Genomic DNA, 21,848 nt, shown 5'->3' with positions numbered 1-21,848 from the left:
ACTGCATCTTTATAAGCAGCACACTTACAATGAGTGTGAGTCCTATACCTTTCCTCAGGCACACTTTGGCTCAACCTCCAACTTGGGAGGTATTGACCTACAGCCTTTTTGCCTATACTAGTGGGTTCCTGTTCTCTAAATAGGATATTGATCATTCCTTCAAAACTTCAAGATCTGGAATCTTTCATCATACTGCTAAATAGGGATTCCAGTTCAGCAAATGAGGTTCAGGGGACTATGTTTAAGAAACTGTGAAGCAAACTAAAGAACAGAACCTCAAAGACTACTGCATTCTTAAGTCCAAAAACAGTTGCAGAGAGGGTACCTAAAGGTATGGTGGAAAAGGCTGGTGAATGAGAAGATGGTGCTTGTATAGCAGCAAGTCCTTTTCTCAAATAGTTGTGAAAAAACAGGTGAAATGGGCTACTTCTAAAAAGACAGCAGATTGAACTGTGGGCAAATTACAAGAACAGGTCTCAAAAAAGAAGCACACACACACAGAAGTGGTAGGAAAAAAAATAAGATGGTAAGAATGGAAAGACTTGTTGAGTCACCAATTCACCTTCTTGCCAATGCAAAATTCTTCTCAATGGTACATTTTAGTGTATTGTTCAGTTGTTTTAGGCTAAGTGTGAAAAAGTTAGATAAGGAATAAGTAAATAGTAAGAGGTCAAGAGAAACTGTGCGGATTAATAAAGGAAAAGAAATTTAACAAAATAAAGGGGACAACTAGCTGTAAGAAGAAGATCAAGCTACTTTGGATCTGAGCACTATAAAAAATAGGTGGAATCCTAAACAAAGGACAATAATATACCAATTTGGACAGAGAAAAAGAGTGGGGAGTGGGATCTGTGGGGACCTAACATTCTCATTATTTGTCCATAAAGGCAGGCAAATAGCATGTTTACACAAATTATACTAATTGAGGGTCTTGCCAACATCCACAAGGACAGAGATATCTAAAAGTTACCTAGACACATATGGGCAGGAAAAAATAAGATTCAACACAGAAAAGTAATTTGAAACATGCTCAACAGAAGGGAGAAACACAGAAGGGACTACACTGAAAAAATATCTATGGATGATAGTTGAGGCTGTGAGTTTGTCATGGAGGTCACAGATTCTGTGACTTTTGCGGCAGCCACTGCGCCTGGCTCAGGCAGCCCCTGCGCCAGGCTCACCGGCTGCTGCTGGGGCAGTCTCAGGCCACCACGCCCTCCCTCCCACCAGCAGAAGAGACTTGGTGTGGGAGAGGGTAGGGGCACGGGCTGGGGTGAGGCAGGCTCTGGGAGGTGTTTACCTGGGGAGCCCCCCAGAAGCAACAACATCCCCCTCGCTCAGCTGCTAGGCAGAAACATGGCCAGGCAGCTCTGCACACTGCCTCTGCCCAGGGCACCTTCCCCACAGCTCCTATTGGCTGGGAGATGGCCAATGGGAGCTGCGGGGGTGGTGCCTGCAGGCAGAGGCAGCGCACAGAGCTGCCTTGCCACGCCTCCGCCTAGCAACTGAGCAAGGGGGATGTTGCTGCTTCCGGGGAGCCCCCCAGGTAAGTGCCACCCAAAGCCTACCTCACCCCAATCCCCTGTCCCCTCCCATACACTGCTACTGGGGGGAGGCACAAAGCCAGGTAGGAAGCCTGCTGGTCCTGCCAACCCCCCCGCAAGTTTTAGTCACTGGTATTTTTAGTAAAAGTCATGGACAGGTCACAGGCCATAGTTTTTTTGTTTTGTTTTTACACACAATCCATGACCCGTCCATGACATTTACTAAAAAATACCCTTGACTAAAATGTAGTCTTAATGATAGTGGACAATAAATTTAGAAGTCCGATTACAACTGCATACGATAGCCAAAAAAAATTAGATTTTGGGCTGTGTATTCAGACACACTATGTCAAGAATCAGAGACGCTTAGTTGCTCTTAGAATACTGTGCTCATTTTAGGATTGACATTTTAAAGATGTTGACAAACTGAAAGGAATTAAGAGATCACTCAAACGCAGAAATTAGAGAGTCAGTGGCTGAAATGACTGATTTATGAGAAAAGATTAAAAACTAAATTTGTACATTTTTACCAAATAATGACTTTGAAAAGAAATGTTCTTGGATTTGACGCACGAATTAAGCCAGGGAAACCTTATGGCCTGTATTATGTAGGAGTTCTGGGTTTATGATCACAACACTCCCTTTTGGTCTTTAAAAAAAAGACTATGAATCTATGACTGTTTACAAGTATTTGAAGAGCGTAGACGACAGGGCTGGGGAGGAATAGTTTATCATAGTCCGGGGGGTGGGGGGTATCATTAAGATTGGTGGGATGCCATTAAGGAAAAGAAAATGTATACTAATTATCAAGTAAAACCTCTTAATAGTCAGATCTATTCAACTGAGTAACAGCCCCAAAGGAAATGGAGAAAACTCATTCACTTTAATCACATTACCTACAATGCACTAACATCTGTGGAGATATGCTGAGGTTTAAATTTAGGCTTGATACTTAGAGAGAGTTGAGAATGTTTTTAAAACTAGCTCAAACAGTCCCAATGATAACTGTCATGAGAGAGACAAAGGAGAATGAAACAGATCCTAAGAGTAGCCCATAAATGTATATCGGGAGAGAAGGAGGGGACCCCAACCTCCTCCAACTTCCATTTGATTGGAGTGGCACTGGTAGTATTGAAGTCTATAACTTTTTCCTGAAAAACAGACAAATAAGGCAGATTATAGTGCACAGTTTCATTCACAAATCTCTGGTAGCACAAGTTCTGTTAGACAGTGGTACTACCTCTACCGTTAGTTATTAGTAGGACTGTCGATTAATTGCAGTTAACTCACGCGATTAACTAAAAAAAAATTAATAGTGATTAATTGCACTGTTAAACAATAGAATACCAACTGAAATTTATTAAATATTTTGGATGTTTTTCTATATTTTCAAATATATCAATTTCAATTACAACACAGAATGCAAAGTGTACAGTGCTTACTTTATATGATTTTTATTACAAATATTTGCATTGTAAAAATGATAAACAGAACAGTATTTTTCATTCACTTCATACAAGTACTGTAATGCAATCTCTTCATCATGAAAGTGCAACTCACAAATGTAGGGTTTTTTGGTTACATAACTTTACTCAAAAAGAAAACAATGTAAAACTTTAGAGCCTACAAGTCCTCAGTCCTACTTCTTCTTCAGCCAATCACTAAGAGAAACCAGTTTGTTTACATTTACAGGAGATAATGCTGCCAATTCTTAATTACAATGTCACCTGAAAGTGAGAACTGGCATTCGCATGGCACTGTTATAGCTGGCATTGCAAGATATTTACATGCCAGATGCTCTAAAGATTCATGACATTCTTCAGGCTTCAGCCATCGTTCCAGAGGACATGCTTCTATGCTGACGACGCTCATTAAAAAGTAATGTGTTATTTAAATTTGTGATTGAACTCCTTGGGGGAGAATTGTATGTATCCTGCTGTTTTACGTACATGCTGCCATATATTTCATGTTATAGCAGTCTCGGATGATGACCCAGCACATGTTCATTTTAAGAACACTTTCACTGTAAATTTGACAAAATGCAAAGAAGATCCCAGGGTGAGATTTCTGAAGATAGCTATCGCACTCGACTCGAGATTTAAGAAACTGAAATGCCTTCCAAAACCACACTTCATCCCCAATCGAGAGGGATGAAGTGTGGAGCATGCTTTCAGAAATCTTAAAAGAGCAACACTCAGATGCGGAAACCACAGAACCCAAACCACCAGAAAAGAAAATCAACCTTCTGCTGGTGGCATCCTACTCAGATGATGAAAATGAACATGTCACCTGGTTGCACTGCTTTGGATCATTATCAAGCAGAACCCATCATCAGCATGTATGCATGTCCTCTGGAATGGTGGTGGAAGCATGAAGGCACATATGAATCTTTAGCGCATCTGGCATGCAAATATCTTGCGATGCCGGCTACAACAGTGCCATGCAAACACCTGTTCTCACCTTTAGGTACCATTGTAAACAAGAAGCAGGCAGCATTATCTTCTGCAAATGTAAACAAACTTGTTTGCCTGAGTGACTGGCTGAACAAGTAGTAGGACAGATTGGACTTGTAGGCTCTAAAGTTTTACATTGTTTTCTTTTTGAATGCAGGGGGTTTTTGTACATAACTCTACATTTGTAAGTTCAACTTTCATGATAAAGAGATTGCAGTACAGTATTTGTATTAGGTGAATTGAAAAATACTATTTCTTCTGTTTTTTTTACAGTGTAAATATTTGTAATAAAAATAAAGAATACTGTACACTTTGTATTCTGTATTGTAATTGAAATCAATACATTTGAAAACGTAGAAAACATCCACAAATATCTAAATAAATGGTGTTCTATTATTAACAGAATGATTAATCGCGATTAATTTTTTTAATCGCTTGACAGCCCTAGTTATTAGAATTACTGATGGTGTCTAAATGCTAGAAATCCTTGAGGGAAAGAATTATTAGGGACAAAGTGGAGAAACCTGCCATCCATTCTCTCCTTCCTTTGACAAGAAAAAACCTTGGATGGAAAAAATTATGGGGGAATAGGTTAACAGCATATAAAATAAAAAGAACAGGAGTACTTGTGGCACCTTAGAGACTAACATTTATTAGAGCATAAGCTCTCATGGGCTACAGCCGACTACATCGGATGCACGGAATGGAACATATAGTAAGAAGATTATTATACACATACACACACACACGCAGAAGGTGGAAGTTGCCATACAAACTGTAAGAGACTAATTAAGATGAGCTATTATCAGCAGGAGAAAAAAACTTTTGTAGTGATAATAGTGATAACAGATTGACAGAGCCAGAAGAGTACCCAGAAGTCTCCTACTACAAGACAGGCCCAACAAAGAAAATAACAGAACACCACTGGGCATCACCTTCAGCCCCCAACTAAAACCTCTCCAGCGCATCAAAGATTTACAACCTATCCTGAAAAATGATACCTCACTCTCACAGATCTTGGGAGACAGACCAGTCTTCACTTACAGACCGCCCCGCAACCTGAAGCAAATACTCACCAGCAACCACACACCACACAACAAAAACACTAACCCAGGAACCTATCCTTGCAACAAAGCCCAATGCCAACTCTGTCCACATATTTATTCAAGTGACACCATCATAGGACCTAATCACATTAGCCATGCCATTAGGGGCTCATTCACCTGCACATCTACCAATGTGATATATGCCATCATGTGCCAGCAGTGCCCCTCTGCCATGTACATTGGCCAAACCAGACAGTCTCTATGCAAAAGAATAAATGGACACAAATCTGACATCAGGAATCATAACATTCAAAAACCGGTAGGAGACCACTTCAACCTCTCTGGCCACTCAGTAAAAGATTTAAGGGTGGCAATTTTGCAAAAGAAAAGCTTCGAAAACAGACTCCAACGAGAAACTGCTGAGCTTGAATTAATATGCAGACTAGATACCATTAACTTGGGTTTGAATAGAGACTGGGAGTGGCTGGGTCACTACACATATTCAATCTATTTCACCATGTTAAGTATCCTCACACCTTCTTGTCAACTGTCTAAATGGGCCATCTTGATTATCACTACAAAAGTTTTTTTCTCCTGCTGATAATAGCTCATCTTAATTAATTAGCCTCTTACAGTTGGTATGGCTACTTCCACCTTCTTTGTATGTGTGTGTATATGTGTATACACTTCATCAGATGCATAGAAAGGAACATATAGTAAGAAGATTTTATTTATATAAAAAAGAACAGGAGTACTTGTGGCACCTTAGAGACTAACATTTATTAGAGCTTAAGCTTTTGTGGGCTACAGCCGACTACATCAGATGCACGGAATGGAACATTTTTATTTATATAAAATCTTCTTACTATATGTTCCTTTCTATGCATCCGATGAAGTGGGCTGTAGCCCACGAAAGCTTATGCTCTAATAAATTTGTTCATCTGTAAGGTGCCACAAGTACTCCTGTTTTTTTTGCAGATACAGACTATCACGGCTGCTACTCTGAAGCATATTAAATGATCCAATTCTCTAATCATTGTTAGTTTTCTCTAAATCCTTCCAATTTAATTTTTCTAGTACTGAGCTTTATAGAAATGAACAGAATCTTCCAAGTATGGCCTCAGACTTATCTCCCTTCTTTTTTGCCAGGATAACTCTGCATATCCAAAAACAGTGAAACTATTTGCAATACTGGATTGCAAATTCATCTGATGTTCCATTTACTGTCACATTCAGGTTTTTTCCTCAGTTATATCTGCTTGCATTTTTCCAAACCAATTAACTATTTTCTGTCCATGTTTCTAATCTCTTTAGGTAATTTTGTTTTATTTTCCATCTTCAGTGCTGTTTGCTGCACCCCCCATTTAGTATCTTCCCACAAGTTTCTTTAATATTCTAGGTTTACCCCACATTTTCTGATCATGATCTAAAAACAGAATTAATGGCGGTCACTAGACACCTTTTCACCAACTCAGTATCTTGTTTAAGATCACTTCTAATTTGAAAAGTTAGGTACTATTTAATGTAGTTGAATTCTGTTAATATTGGAAGTGAGAGTGTGTGATACAAAGTCAAAATAAATTAAGCAACATACATGTTTCAGAGATTACATCACACATATTTGCGCAGTCAAACAATGCAGTACAAAAAGCTTTAAAAACTCGTTTAACCTAATATATTTACATTGTTATTTGTTTGTATTGTAACAGTGCCTAGGGACCTATTGTGTTAGGTATAATACAAACCCATATCAACTTACTAAACTTTATAGGAAAAATATTAACTTGTATTACAATAGCTCCTGCGTTTACAGAGAAGATGCACAAAAACCAGGACAGTCAAAGTTATGATTCCCATTGCAAAAGAGCTAAATTACATGTGCTCATTAATTCTCTGTGTAGAAGAAATGATAATCTGGGCAGAAAGGCATTCTAGTCTTAAGAGTGGAGGCAGGCACACCAATCAGAATGCAGGATTATTACCCCAATGGAAACTCCACATACTGCTGCTCCAGTCAAGAGCTTCTTCAAGAACTATACAATACACAACTGGGAGACCACAACTACACGTCAAATAAGAACAGTAATATTCAGCATCTATAGTACATTCCTGTTTTCTCAAGTTGCCTAATATCCAAAACTTCTGGGTAACTGGCCATTCAGATAAATGGAAGTGTTATTTTGAGCAGCAGTTTCACGGTCAGAAATATGGGGGAAAAAGGGATTAATGCTGATAAGAACATAAGAATGGCTATACTGGATCAGACCTAAGGTCCATCGAGCACAGTACCCTGTCTACCGACAGTGGCCAACGCCAGGTGCCCCAGAGGGAGTGAACCGAACAGGTAATGATCAAGTGATCTCTCTCCTGCCATCCATCTCCAACCTCTGACAAACAGAGGCTAGGGACACCATTCCTTACCCAGCCTGGCTAATAGCCATTAATGGACTTAACCTCCATGAATTTATCTAGTTCTCTTTTAAACACTGTTATACTCCTAGCCTTCACAACCTCCTCAGACAAGGAGTTCCACAGGTTGACTGTGCACTGTGTGAAGAAGAACTTCCTTTTATTTGTTTTAAACCTGCTACCCATTAATTTCATTTGGTGGCCCCTAGTTTTTATATTATGGGAACAAGTAAATAACTTTTCCTTATTCACTTTCTCCACACCACTCATGATTTTATATACCTCTATCATATCCCCCCTTAGTCTCCTCTTTTCCAAACTGGAAAGTCCTAGCCTCTTTAATCTCTCCTCATATGGGACCCGTTCCAAACGCCTAATCATTTTAGTTGCCCTTCTCTGAACCTTTTCTAATGCCAGTATATCTTTGAGATAAGCGGACCACATCTGTACGCAGTATTCAAGATGGGGGTGTACCATGGATTTATATAAGGGCAATAAGATATTTTCAGTCTTATTCTCTATCCTTTTCTTAACGATTCCTAACATCCCGTTTGCTTTTTTGACTGCTGCTGTGCACTGCGTGGACATCTTCACAGAACTATCCATGATGACTCCAAGATCTTTCTCCTGATTAGTTGTAGCTAAATTAGCCCCCATCGTATTGTATGTATAATTGGGGTTATTTTTTCTAATGTGCATTACTTTACATTTATCCACATTAAATTTCATTTGCCATTTTGTTGCCCAATCACTTTTTGAAGTTCTTCACAATCTGCTTTGGTCTTAACTATCTTCAGCAGTTTAGTAACCCCTAAACTGTAAACCCCTGTTCACCCCTTTCTCCAGATCATTTATGAATAGGTTGAATAGGATTGGTCCTAGGACTGACCCTTGGGGAACACCACGAGTTACCCCTCTCCATTCTGAAAATTAACATTTATTCCTACCCTTTGTTCCCTGTCCTTTAACCAGTTCTCAATCCATGAAAGGATCTTCCCTCTTACCCCATGACAACTTAATTTATGTAAAAGCCTTTGGTGAGGGACCTTGTCAAAGGCTTTCTGGAAATTTAAGTACACTATATCCACTGGATCCCCCTTGTCCACATATTTGCTGACCCCCTCAAAGAACTAATAGATTAGTAAGACATTATCTCCCTTTACAGAAACCATGTTGCCTTTTGCCTAACAATTTATGTTCTTCTATGTGTCTGACAATTTTACTCTTTACTATTGTTTCAACTAATTTGCCCGGTACTGACGTTAGACTTACCTGTCTGTAATTGCCAGGATCACCTCTAGAGCCCTTCTTAAATATTGGCATTACATTAGCTATCTTCCAGTCATTGGGTACAGTAGCTGATTTAAAGGACAGGCTACAAACCATAGTTAATAGTTCCGCAATTTCACATTTGAGTTCTTTCAGAACTCTTGGGTGAATGCCATCTGGTCCCGGTGGCTTGTTACTGTTAAGTTTCTCAATTAATTCCAAAACCTCCTCTAGTGTCACTTCAGTCTGTGACAATTCCTCAGATTTGTCACCTACAAAAGACGGCTCAGGTTTGGGAATCTCCCTAACATCCTCAGCCGTGAAGACTGAAGCAAAGAATTCATTTAGTTTCTCCGCAATGACTATGGTCTTTAAGTGCTCCTTTTGTATCTCAATTGTCCAGGGGCCCCACTGGTTGTTTAGCAGGCTTCCTGCTTCCGATGTACTTAAAAAACGTATTACCTTTTGAGTTTTTGGCTAGCTGTTCTTCAAACTCCTTTTTCGCTTTTATTTACATTTTTACATTTAATTTGGCAGTGTTTATGCTCCTTTCTATTTATCTCACTAGGATTTGACTTCCACTTTTTAAAAGATGCCTTTTTAGATCTCTCACTGCTTCTTTTACGTAGTTGTTAAGCTATGGTGGCTCTTTTTTAGTTTTTTAATGTGTTTTTTAATTTGAGGTATACATTTAAGTTGAGCCTCTATTATGGTGTCTTTGAAAAGTGTCCATGCAGCTTGTAGGGATTTCACTCTAGTCACTGTACCTTTTAATTTCTGTTTAACTAACCTCCTCATTTTTGCATAGTTCCCCTTTCTGAAATTAAATGCCACAGTGCTGGGCTGTTGGGGTGTTCTTCCCACCACAGGAATGTTAAATGTTGTTATATCATGGTCACTATTTCCAAGTGGTCTTGTTATAGTTACCTCTTGGACCAGATCCTGCGCTCCACTCAGGATTAGATTGAGACTTGCCTCTCCCCTTGCAGCTTCCTGAACCAGCTGCTCCAAAAAGCAGTCATTTAAAGTACAGAGAAATTTTGTCTCTGCATTACGTCCTTAGGTGACATGTACCCAGTCAATATGGGGTTAACTGAAATCCGCCACTATTACTGAGTTTTTTATTTTGATAGCCTCTCTAATCTCCCTTAGCATTTCATTGTCACTATCACTGTCCTGGTCAGGTGGTCGATAATAGATCCCTACTGTTATATTCTTATTAAAGCATGGAATTACTATCCATAGAGATTCTGCACATAGTGCACCCTGCAGTTAGGGCATGTGGATTCATTTGATTCTACATTTTCTTTCACATATAGTGCCACTCCCCCGCAACCCCCAACAACCTGTTCTGTCCTTCAGATATATTTTGTACCCCGAAACGATTGTGTCCCATTGATTGTCCTCACTCCACCAGGTTTCTGGGATGCCTATTATATCAATATCCTGCTTTAAACACGAGGCACTCTAGTTCACCCATCTAATTATTTAGACTTCTAGCATTTGTGTACAAGCAATTTAAAAACTTGTCACTGTTTATTTGTCTGCTCTTTTATGATATGTCAGATTCTTTATGTGAATGTTTCTCGTCTGATCTGGCCCATACTTTGTCCTCTTTCATCCCCTCCTCCTGACTAAAACCTAGAGAATCTTTATCAATAGACTCTCCTCTAAGAGAAGTGTCTGTCTGATCCACGTGCGCCTCTGCAGCAATTGACCTTCCCCCATCTATTAGTTTAAAAACTGCTCTGCAACCTTCTTAATGTTTAGTACCAGCAATCTGGATCCACTTTGGTTTAGGTGGAGCCCATCCTTCCTGTATAGGCTCCCCCTATTCCAAAAGTTTCCCCAGTTCCTAATAAATCTAAACCCCTCCTCTCTATACCATCGTCTCATCCACGCATTGAGACTCTGAAGCTCTGCCTGCCTACCTGGCCCTGCACGTGGAACTTGTAGCATTTCTGAGAATGTCACCGTAGAGGTCCTGGATTTCAGTCTCTTTCCTAGCAGCCTAAATTTGGCCTCCATCATGTCCCTCCTACGTCACTGGTACTGTTGGGGACACTGGGGCATGGCCACTAGGTAACTCGAGGGGATGGAAGACCACGAGTGTCGATGAAGCCCCCTCGCACTAGGCCCAGGTGTCCTTGGCCCCCCCTCCTGCCTGGAGGCACTCGCAGCAGCTCTGCGTACTAGGCCCAAGTGTCCTTGGCCCCCCCCCGCCTGGAGGCACACACAGCAGTTATGCTGAGAATCTGCAACAATATGTTGCAGAGTCAGACTGCCTGAAACTAAGCAAGGCCAAACAGGGGAGATATGGAAGAACATTGCTGAATAAAGCAGCTTTATGTATAGTTTAACAAATGATACAGAGAACCAGGGAACTAGCTGGGAACTGGATTGGCTGGCTATATGGATACTTGGGGCAGCTTGCTATTGGATAAGTATGCTGGGAAAAAGGATGTATAAAAGCCTGTGAAACTTCCTGCTCTGTTGTGCAGGATTTGAGATTTTATTCTCCCTGTACCTTTTTGCAGCTGCAAATAAACTTTTCTGCTTCTCCACCCCATTGTGATTATTGGGTGTAGCACACCGGGTAACGAACCAACTCAAGCTGTTGTTCAGCCTCTCGGCACTGGGTGCCGGCAACAGTACCTACATGTACCATGACCACAGGCTCCTCCCCAGCACTACACATAAGTCTATCTAGATGCCTCGAGAGATCCGCAACCTTCGCACCAGGCAGGCAAGTCACCACACAGTTCTCCCGGTCATCACAAACCCAGCTATCTATGTTTCTAATGATCGACTCTCCTATTAACAACACTTGCCTTTTCCTAATGACTGGAGTTCCCTCCCCCGGAGAGGTAACCTCAGTGCGAGAGGATACCCCAACATCACCTGGAAGGAGGGTCCCAACTATGGGAAGGTTTCCCTCTGTTCCCGTTTACTGCTCTCCTTCACAATGCAGAGGCTGTCTGACCGGATGTGGGACAAATCTAGTGTCCCGGAAAGCCTCATCAACATACCTCTCTGCCTCCCTTAGCTCCTCCAGTTCTGCTACCCTGGCCTCCAAAGCCCGTACACAGTCTCTGAGGGCCAGGAGCTCCTTGCACCGAATGCACACATATGCCACCCGCCCACAGGGCAGGTAATCATACATGCTACACTGAGTGCAACAAACAGGATAGCCTCCACTCTGCTGCTGGGCTTCTGCCTGCATTTTCTCCTACCGTTACCTAGGTTAATGATAGGGTTTTTGTTTAAATCAAGAAGTTTTGATTATAATTTAGTGTAAAGATTTTAAAGAATGGCAAGTGTACCTTGCCCCCTTCCCACTCCCCTTCCCAACTCCCTCTTGAAACTCCCTGTTAGTGGCCACTGTTCACAAAGCTCCCTGGTTGCTTGCTCACTGTTTTATAAAGCCCTAGCCTCCTTGATAGCCCCACCCCCTGACCAAGGCTCAGCCAGTGAACTGAGGCTTCTAGATTTCAAACCTTGTTTAGAAGCTCACAGCTTCCAACTGCTGGCCACAGCATATGGTCCTTCAAACAAACAAAGACAGACAAACACAAGATGTTTACTTAATATTTTGTACTTTACTAAATTTATTAAAACACCAACATCGTATTACAATTAGGTCCACAGTGGTTTTAATACAATTTTGGTGTTTCAGTAAACTCATTAATTTTTTTTATTCTGTATTAAATTACAAAATATTAAGCATTAAAAGTACAAAGCTGTTGATTAGCACTAAGAGGCTAGTTGAGGAGTTATTAGCAGATGATTAACTAACGCAGGGCTACATGGGGAAAACTGTGGATTTCAATAATTATGATTTTCTTGTAAAGGGAATTCGGATTACTGGAATTAATACCATATACAGACTATTAAGGAATCTAGGGTCTATATGAAAGGATAGACTAACAAGTCTGGGAGTGTTCTAGTTCACTGCAAAAAACAGAAAGCCTTCCCCCCTCCAACAGTCTCTCTAACCTTAACAGATGGGATTTAAGTAGTACTGCCCAACCAACATAGAATCACAGAATATCAGGATTGGAAGGGACCTCAGGAGGTCATCTAGTCCAACCCCCTGCTCAAAGCAGGACCAATCCCCAACACATGAACAAGGGTGGTGAGGACGAAGAGAAAAGGAAAGAAAGGTTATTTATTGGTAACTGTAGTTCTTGGAGGCCACATCTACACTACAAAATTACATCAACCAAATTTACATCAGCATACAGCCACCAGAGTTATTAAATTGCTTATTTGTGCACACTTGGCTCCTTTAGTCGGTGGTGCGCATCCTCACCAGGAGCGCTTGTATCGATTGTCTTGTCAGCATGGGGCATTGTGGGAGTTCCTGAAAGCCATTAACAGTCAACATAAGCAACGCGGTGTATACACGGACACTGCATTGACCTAATTACATCGACTGACTGAGGAAGGTGGTGCTACTAAATAGACATAAGGAGGCACTTATGTTGGCAGGAGCCAAATTTAACTGAAGACAATTCCAAATTCTAGGTCAACACAAGGCAGCTTACATCGATCTAACCCTGAGTATAGACCAGGCCAGAGAGTTGTCAGTGTACAATCACACTCATGGGATGGATCCCTTAGTAGCTTAAGCTTCCGGAAATCCAAGTCAATAGGGGATGCGTAAGTGTCATCTAATAGGATGATGGGCCTTGCGGCATATATACAGATGCCAGAGTGCAACTTATGGCCCTGGGGCCCTTTAAAACTGGAAGAAGTTAGTTGCAGGGCACATACTTGTTCCTAGTCATGGGACCTACAGGAAAATACTCAAAGCTTCCTGCCTCTTAGGCAAGGCAACAAACAGGAGAAATCAAGAAAAAGTAAAGGGTTCTCTGTACCTGTCTGTGAAAGTCTGAGAGGAGCAGGTGCCAACTTGGGGGGGTAGTGGGAGAGCCTCAGCTTGGAAGGACTGTGAAGCTGTGGAAAAAGGGCTGAACAGTGGTCAGGAAAAGCTATTAAAAGTGATGGGTGGTAGGTTCTCCCCCTTCCCAGCTGGTAAAATCAGGGAAAGCCTCATATTGGTACTCTGAGTTTATTTGATTTTGGTTTGCATTTTTTGTTATTTAAATAAACCAAACCCTACAGAAAGGTTCTTGAACTAGATGGTCGGTTGTTGGGATCTTCATTCCACCTTCCAGCTAGTGAATTGCCCCAGTGGCTTACGTGCCCCCTCATAATGCTGAATATTCGATACCCAAATTATTTTATAAGTGCAGCCCTCATTCATCTCCATTCCTTGGCCTGAACTGTAAGTTTCAGGTGTACAGCAAACTTTGAAACAGAAGGAAGGTGGGCTCTTCTTCCTTATCCTCCTGCACCCACAGGTGTACTGGGCATCCATCAGTTTCCACTATTTATGTTAGTCTTGTGCTGGTTTGTTCTGAGTTTCAAACTGATGATCTGGCTTCTCTCTCTATTGTTTTATGTCTCTCTCTAGGCAACCCTCTTTTTCTTTCCAGTTGATGTCCATGTTATCACTTGCCATGGAAGTCAAGTTAGTGGCATACTTGAAGTGTGTCCTAAATATGTCCATCTTTGTCTTTTTACTATATTTGATACTTTAAAATTGGTTTGCTCTTCTTAAAATTTTTGATGTTGCAAAAGAACTCTTTCTGGTGGTCTCTGAACATCTGCCATACGCATTTACTTTGGAATTAATTGTTCTTATCAATTTCTGTTGTACGTTTCTATGACTCTGCTTCATAAAAGACGACAGACATGATACCAGTGTTAAAAAAAAAAAGTACTTCAATATCAGAGTCAATCATGCTCCTTGTCCAAATCTTTACAAAAGTTGTTGCTGTTTTTTATATTAATTGCTTGACATCTAACATGGTTTCACCATCATTTCACATCTCATTCCCTACATAGGTAAAATGACTTATATTTCTAGTTTTTCTTTGTCCACTCTAATAGTTACTTCGGGGACACTAACAGCCATATATTTTGTCTTCTCCTTATCAATAAATAAACCAAGTTGTTTTGTCAAGGTAGAAGGTTTCGTTCTGGAAGGTAAGCAATGATTGTAAATTTTAGATCGATTTAACTAGGTTGCTGCACTATTAAGGTGTTCCAGAACGAACAGGGTCTTACTAAAAATTGGTTCACCTCCACCCAAGAAAACAAAAAGGGATAGACTACTTCCTTAGCAGACTCTGGTTTCTCATGCTTCATTGGTGGTTTCAGTACACAGACATGTCAGATTTTGAGAATGTGTTTTCTCATCTTAATCTTCCAAACACTAATATGACTAAATTTGATCAGCCAAGGCTTAAGGGTATTTTTGTGCAACTCTTTCCCATGAAGTTAATATTCCAAGCAGTGAGTGGGCATCCATGTGACCTCACCTCAAAAGATCATTTTGAAGACAACATGTTGGATAAAATTAGGACACTTTTTGGTTCACTATGATAATTAATTGAAGTAAACAAAGCTACTGTTTCACATGCTATTTTGGTGGCTCGGTCTCCAGAGTATTAAATTCAGTTGTTCAAAAAGAAAATACAAATCCCTCTACTGATGGAAGGATGCCGTTTCAAATGACATGACATTCATAAACACACTCTAGGGGTGGAGATCTTCAAAAGGAAGAAAGCAGAATTGGAAATGCCAACTGTCCAGTGTGAATCTCAAAAACTTTTTCAGGAAGAGAATATGGGTTGCACATGCAAGAATCTTCAAGTCCACCTATACCTGGAAAACGCCCTGATCCACTTCTAGAAGCGTGGATCTGCAATATTTCATTTTTCATCTGACATTTTAGGAGCCAATTCACTCAATTAACATCCAAAAATATATATACTTTTTCTAAAAATGGTCTGCTGCCTCCTTCTTTGAGGCCACAAAAATATAGAATAACCCTCCCTTCAACATCGCTGTTCATCAAGATAGGGCCCTCAACCCCCAGAACTGGGAAGCTATGCACAGAAAAAAGCCAGTTCTAATCTGGGAAAAGGAGAAGATGAAGGGAACAGAAATTCTTGCGACACTGAGGAGGTGGCTTTCCACAAGCAGAAAAGAAAATGAGAGATCATCGTCCTACCCAAATGCACAGAAGAAGAAAACTGATAGTCCGTAAACAGTCACAGCAGCTTCAGACTGAAAAAGAAGGCTTAGACTTATTTCCAGGGAGACAGAAATCACAACAGCTCCTAAAAACAGGAAAAAGGTTTACACTTAGGAGGGAATCTACTGACTGTGAAATAACATTTTTATGGGGAAGAGAGATTAGAAGCTTCTGTGCTGGTAAATTGGTTCAGAAATATTACCTGACAAATGAGATAGTCCTGTCAAAAGTGACAGGCTGTAATACGAAGCTTAGAAGATACAGCACAACCACCGCACTAGGTCATGGCCAAATCCATAACGCTCAGCCGCAAAGATCACCTTCCTTCACACTATGCTGAAAAAGGCAGGAATACAAGTGGAGAAAGCTGAGGGAATTGCTCATAGTAGGCAATACCTGGATGGTGAATGGTAATTACCCTGCCTTTCAAAGTAAGCAAGGAACCCAGAATTTGCATTGTTGCTGACCAAGCCATATAAGCCTTTTTTGATTAAACATACATACTTGCAATTATATAAGAATTACCTCTGAACTAAGTTCTAGTACTTCAACAAGAGTTGGCAGAAACTTGACATTTAGCAGGAATGTACTTCCTATGCAAGCACCTAGTTTAAAATTTCCAAAAGCATCTAAACGGCCTAAGTCAGTTTTGATAATGGAACTTAAGTGTCTAGTGACTTTAGAGTTAAAATTTTCAAAAGAACTAACTTCCAGGGAAGAGATGGCTTTTTAGTGGTTTGGTGAAAGATAGTTGGGATTTGGCCGAATTCTGACTATTAAAAATTAACTTCATGCATGTGCATTGCTTTCTGTTTTTATGGGAAACAAATGTGCCAGTGTACTATCAACACAGTATGTACATACATAAATAAAACTGCAGAGGAACTTTATAATGAACAGATACTCTCAATTTATTAAGAGCATAAGAATGGCCATACTGGATCAAATCAAAGGTCCATCTATCCCAGTATCCTGTCTTCAAACAGTGGCCAATGACAGGTGTTTCAGAGGGAATGAACAAAACAGGTAATCATCAAGTGATCCATCCCCTTTCGCTCATTCCCAGCTTCTGGCAAACAGATGCTAGGGACACCACTGATGCTTAAGAAAGTTGAGTGGAATTTCATTTTTAGTAGGTATGGATGTGATATGATCTGTGACTCCACACACTGAAAGAGGCAGGGCTGCAAAGGAGTACTATCTTATTCTGGACAGTGTGGTGACTGATGGTGATTCATTACTTACATTTTCCTAGCACTTAAAGCTCCAACCAGGATTAGGCCCCATGGTACTAGGCATTGTATGAACAAAAGATGATCCTGCCCCAAAGAGGATAATATAAAAAAACCTGACAAGACACACATGCTTATAGCAAAAAATACATCAGCAGTTTGTCAAAAGTATAGAATAGTGTGACAAAGTTCCTCCTCTACCTTGGTGGGTCTTCCACATATTGGCGGATTTGCTCGCCTCAGAGCTTCACAGCAGCCCTCAGTTTGGCCATTTTCATGAACCCACAGTCCAGGTCAACTCCTCCTGTGTCTGACCAGGAGTGGGGAGGTTTGGGTGGAACCTGGGCCCACCCTCTACTCTGGGTTCCAGTCCAAGGCCCTGTGGAATGCAGTTGTCTAGAGTGCCTCCTGGAACAGCTGTGCAACAGCTACAACTCCCTGGGCTACTTCCCCATGGCCGCCTCCCAATGGTCCTATTGTCAACATAGGACCTTCTTCCTGGTGTCTGATAATGCTTGTACTCCACAGTCCTCACACAGTCCGCATTCTCACTCTCAGCTCCTAGTGCCTCTTGCTCCCAGCTCCTCACAAACGCACCACAAACTGAAGTGAGCTCAATTTATTGTACTGGACTATATGGAGAGAGCAAAACTTAGCTGAACCTCAAAATGCTATTGTGTCCTCCAAGGTCTATTCATTACTATTTTTCCCCCTAGTTAGCATAACTTATTTCCCCGTGTGATGGGGTATACAAGTTCCACACTGGGGAACAAGAGATTAAGGGATTTTGGGCCCAGCCAGACCTACCCTACCACACCTGCGGTAAATGCTCCACCACTCTCTAGATGTGATTATTGTCACACAGAGTGGGTAGTTTAGGTACAGAAAGGCTAAGCGACTTGCCCAGGGTAACACTGCACTTTAATGGCAGAATTAAAAACATAACTCGATCTCCTGACATCCAGCCCCACATTCTAGTCCGTAGGCAAGAAAATAACTTGAAAAACATTTAAAAAAATTTTAAATCACCAGTATTTTTAACTCTCTGATAACTTAGGGCTAGCAGAATGGACTCCCCATTGCCCCACCCTCCCTCTTAAAATAAAGTGAAACAAAATTCTAGGACAAAGAATGTTCACCAGAAATTAACAATTGGGCTGAAGTTATAATTTATTGTAAAAAATTGTTTTCAGGACAAGTGCCCTCTCCAACTGTAACTACATATGGCACCACTTCTGTAATACGGTTTTTCAAGCATATTACATCACTGATTTGAAAGATTTCCTATGTATATTTTCAGCTGTTGTATACTTTGCTTTAATAAACATTTCAATTTCTGTAGTGATACAACTGGTTACAATACAAAATAAAAGTTGGAGAGAAATAAGTCATTTTAATGATTTAGGTGTTGAAGAAACAACTCAATCACCATTACTTAATTTAACTGAATGATCTTCTAAATGTAAAGATTAAAATTAAGAAATAATGTAGCATATGGCACTAAAGGAGTCACAATGCCCTAATAAGTAATCTAGTAGCACCACCTCCTGGTCATATTACCATGCACACATACTCGAAGGCTCAAAACATTCTACTTGCTGTTAATTTTGCCACATACAACAAAAAATGCACAAATCATTTTCTCAAAGAGATATAAGTATATTGAGAAATAAAGGTAAATTAAAATATCTGCTGACAAATACAACTTGATGCAAAAGACAGAAAATTATTAACAAGAAAACATTTTTCCAGATTTCAAGAAACTGAGCAAACAAGTTTTTAGTAAAAGTCACAAATTCAGTTTTTTTAAAAACATCCCTGCAACTAAATGCGAACTCGTGCACTTCTGAAATAAAAAATGTTTATGCAATATTCTGATTCCAGAACAAGAGAAAAATATACTGGAGCATTATTTTTCAAAATTGATGTTCATTATTTGAAACTATTTTTTCCCCTCACAATTTGAATGAAAAAAGGTGAATGCTGACAAATCAACCAAAGCAGCATACATACCTTGAAATACTTTCTTCTTATACGTGTCATATTCATTAGCATTACTCCAGAATTTATTCCAGTTATTCCATAATATGGGTGTCTAGCAAAGCGATTATACCATCCAATACGAGGTTCCTCGTGTTCTGGTGCCATTGCAGCAATTTGTGTGGAATTAAATTTTTTCAGAAAAGACCAAATATCATCAACAGGTCTCAAAAACAGGATGTCAGTATCAACATACAGTAACGAATCCACATCTTTGAGGATTAACTGTGAAGAAAAGAAGTTAAAATCAAACTAGGGTGATCCATGAAGTATTTGTTTTGTCTTTATAGCTTACATAGACAAAAGGATTATTTGGAAACCATTCCCTCCTCACCCTTACAGAGTAGTTTAGTTTATGTATTTTCATGAGCCAATGACTTCACTTCAGACAGATAGTTTACAAATGTATGAATTCTTTTATTATACATCATAAGAACAGAAAGAAACTGAAACCTGATGTAGAACAGTTTAAGACATTGGTGTACCATGCAATCGAAAATGCAAGATTTTTATTTTAGTACATTGCTGCTAAAGGGAAAAAACGGGATTGTTTTTGTAAAATGTGACAAAAATGATTTTTAGTGAAAACAAACAGTTTCCTGCACAATTGCAGCCAAAAGTTTGGTAAATTCGAAAACAAATCTTAATGAATTCATAAAAAACCTGTAAACACTGTATTATTATGAAATAAGCTAACTTACTGGCAAGAATAGCCTTTGTGAAGCACAGGGTTTAAACAGTTTCTTCCATTCTGCTGCACTCTCAGTCGGAAATGTTATTGGGTATACGGTATAATTAAATTTTCCTTGATATGGCAAACCATTGAGCTAGGTAAAGAAAGGACACAAAACTGTTTAAGCTTAATTTTACCAGAGGATAATGTATCATAGGAAGAACTGACCATTTAGACTGGTCATTTAATTGAAGACATGCAGAAGTATGTATTGATCTAATTAATTGATTTTATTAATCTTCTCCTCCCTCCCCCAACCGGAAAGATTTTTTTTAACTACAAAAATCTGCTAGAATATTGTTCAAGTATGCTTAATGTCAAGCAAAAAGTGACTCACCGAAGGACTTTAAAATTAGAGCAAATCAAAGATGGGATACAAAAGTAAAGGACACAGAAAACATGTTAAGCAAACTGCTGATTTTGTAGGGGAATCATTAAAATTAAAAACAAAACTGGTATGTAGCAGAGTCACATTAGTCTGTCACGGAACAAGATAGGTCTCAAGTAACCTTGGTAATTTAAAGTATCCACTTTTTAAATGCAAAAATAACCAAACCTACCGTAACTGTGCATCAATGAACCCAATTCCTGCCTCAGATTGTCAATCTGGTCATAATTTTCTATTCAGCAGCTGGAGTTTGCCAAGAAGAGACATAAACCAATTGATTATTTTTACCACTACTGTCATTCCAATCTGCAAAGACACTGCCATGCAGACAGCTGGTGGGAGTGCCTGGTCAGAAGGAACAGGTCAGATTTTCTCCCGAAAATAAACTATTCCCTTGGCTGTTTTGAAAGAAGCTCTCAGCTGGATGATGTTCTGAGCAGGAAGCTGGTTTGGATTTAAAATGAACTCATGTTGGCAGAACCGGGTCACTGCAGCTTATGCAGTGAATAAGAGGTTACTCACTTTATGCAGTAACTGGAGTTGAGATGTGTTCCTCTATGGGTGCTCCACTTCATGTGCACATGTAACTATGATTGAAGAGTTAAGGGTCACAATAACCATTCGGCCTGTTCATATGATCCAGACACTCTCATGCCTGGTACCAAGGACATAAAGAGCTGCACGGGTGTCTCGCCCTCAGTTCCTTCTCTACCCAAAGTCCCATGAGACGAAATTCAAAGCAGAGTAGAAGGAAGTTAGGTAGCAGAGCAACCATAGGGGAACACATCTTGAAGAACTCCGGTTACTGCACAAGGTGCACAACCTCTTCTTCAAGTAGCATTGCTATGGGTACTCCACTTCAGGTGACTCACAAGCAGTATCCCCAGACGGAGAAGGGAGATTTGGAATCAGATCCAACACGGAAGACAGGACAGAATTTTCAACTGCAACATCTGATCTGGAAGCATGAACTAACGCACAGTATTTGAAGAAAATATGTATTGAGGTCCAGGGTTGCAGTTTTGCAAATTTCAACAACTGGAAACATTTTTCAATAATGCCATAGAAGTAGATTTGGGGTAGTACTCTAGAAGGAGTTTCAATGTTGGCAGCCTCTAAACAAGAGATAATACACCCAGAGATCTACTTTGAGAGTCTTTGAGTGGAGATGGTGTATCCTTTTGATCTGTCTTCAAATAAAAAAAGTCTGGGAGACTTCCTAAATGGTTTGGTTCTGTCCTGAGAGGAGGACAGCGGCTTTCTGATATCTAAGGTATGTAGTGCAGCCTCCTCCCTGTTCTGGTGTGGCTTTGGGGAGAAAAAAACAAAACAAAACAGAAAACGAATAATCAGGTTAATATTGAATTCAAAAGATACTTTAGGTAGAAATTTAGGGTGTGGTTGAAACAAACTTTTCCCTAAAAAATATTTTAAAGGGAGGATCAGCCATTAAAGTCCCCATTTATCTGACACTTCAGGCAGAGATGGTGGCCACCAAGAAAGCCTTCTTCAGAGACAAGTGAAGTAGAGAACTAGTCATCAGTGGTTCAAAAGAAGGCTTCATTCGCTAATTACAGATGAGATTTAAATCTAATAGAGGGCATATAAACTGAGATTAGCAGAGAG

At 40.1% G+C, this 21,848-nt stretch overlaps 1 protein-coding gene across 5 annotated transcripts in view; it reads right to left on the bottom strand.

The window, feature by feature from the left end:
- Positions 1–21,848, bottom strand: part of GXYLT1 (glucoside xylosyltransferase 1) — a 72,748-nt gene that overhangs the window by 9,699 nt on the left and 41,201 nt on the right. For all 5 annotated transcript variants that reach the window (XM_077834061.1, XM_077834040.1, XM_077834045.1 and 2 more), the window contains 2 exons: positions 19,803–19,928; positions 19,075–19,326 (listed from right to left, as the gene is read on the bottom strand). In XM_077834061.1, coding sequence (XP_077690187.1) covers positions 19,075–19,326; positions 19,803–19,928 — 378 coding nt within the window. The remainder of the gene's footprint in view (positions 1–19,074; positions 19,327–19,802; positions 19,929–21,848) is intronic.

This window comes from Eretmochelys imbricata, chromosome 1 (assembly GCF_965152235.1).
Source record: "Eretmochelys imbricata isolate rEreImb1 chromosome 1, rEreImb1.hap1, whole genome shotgun sequence".
NCBI lineage: Eukaryota > Metazoa > Chordata > Testudines > Cheloniidae > Eretmochelys > Eretmochelys imbricata.
The sequence above is the reverse complement of the archived record's forward strand: the minus strand, read 5'-3'. Positions and strand labels throughout refer to the sequence as shown.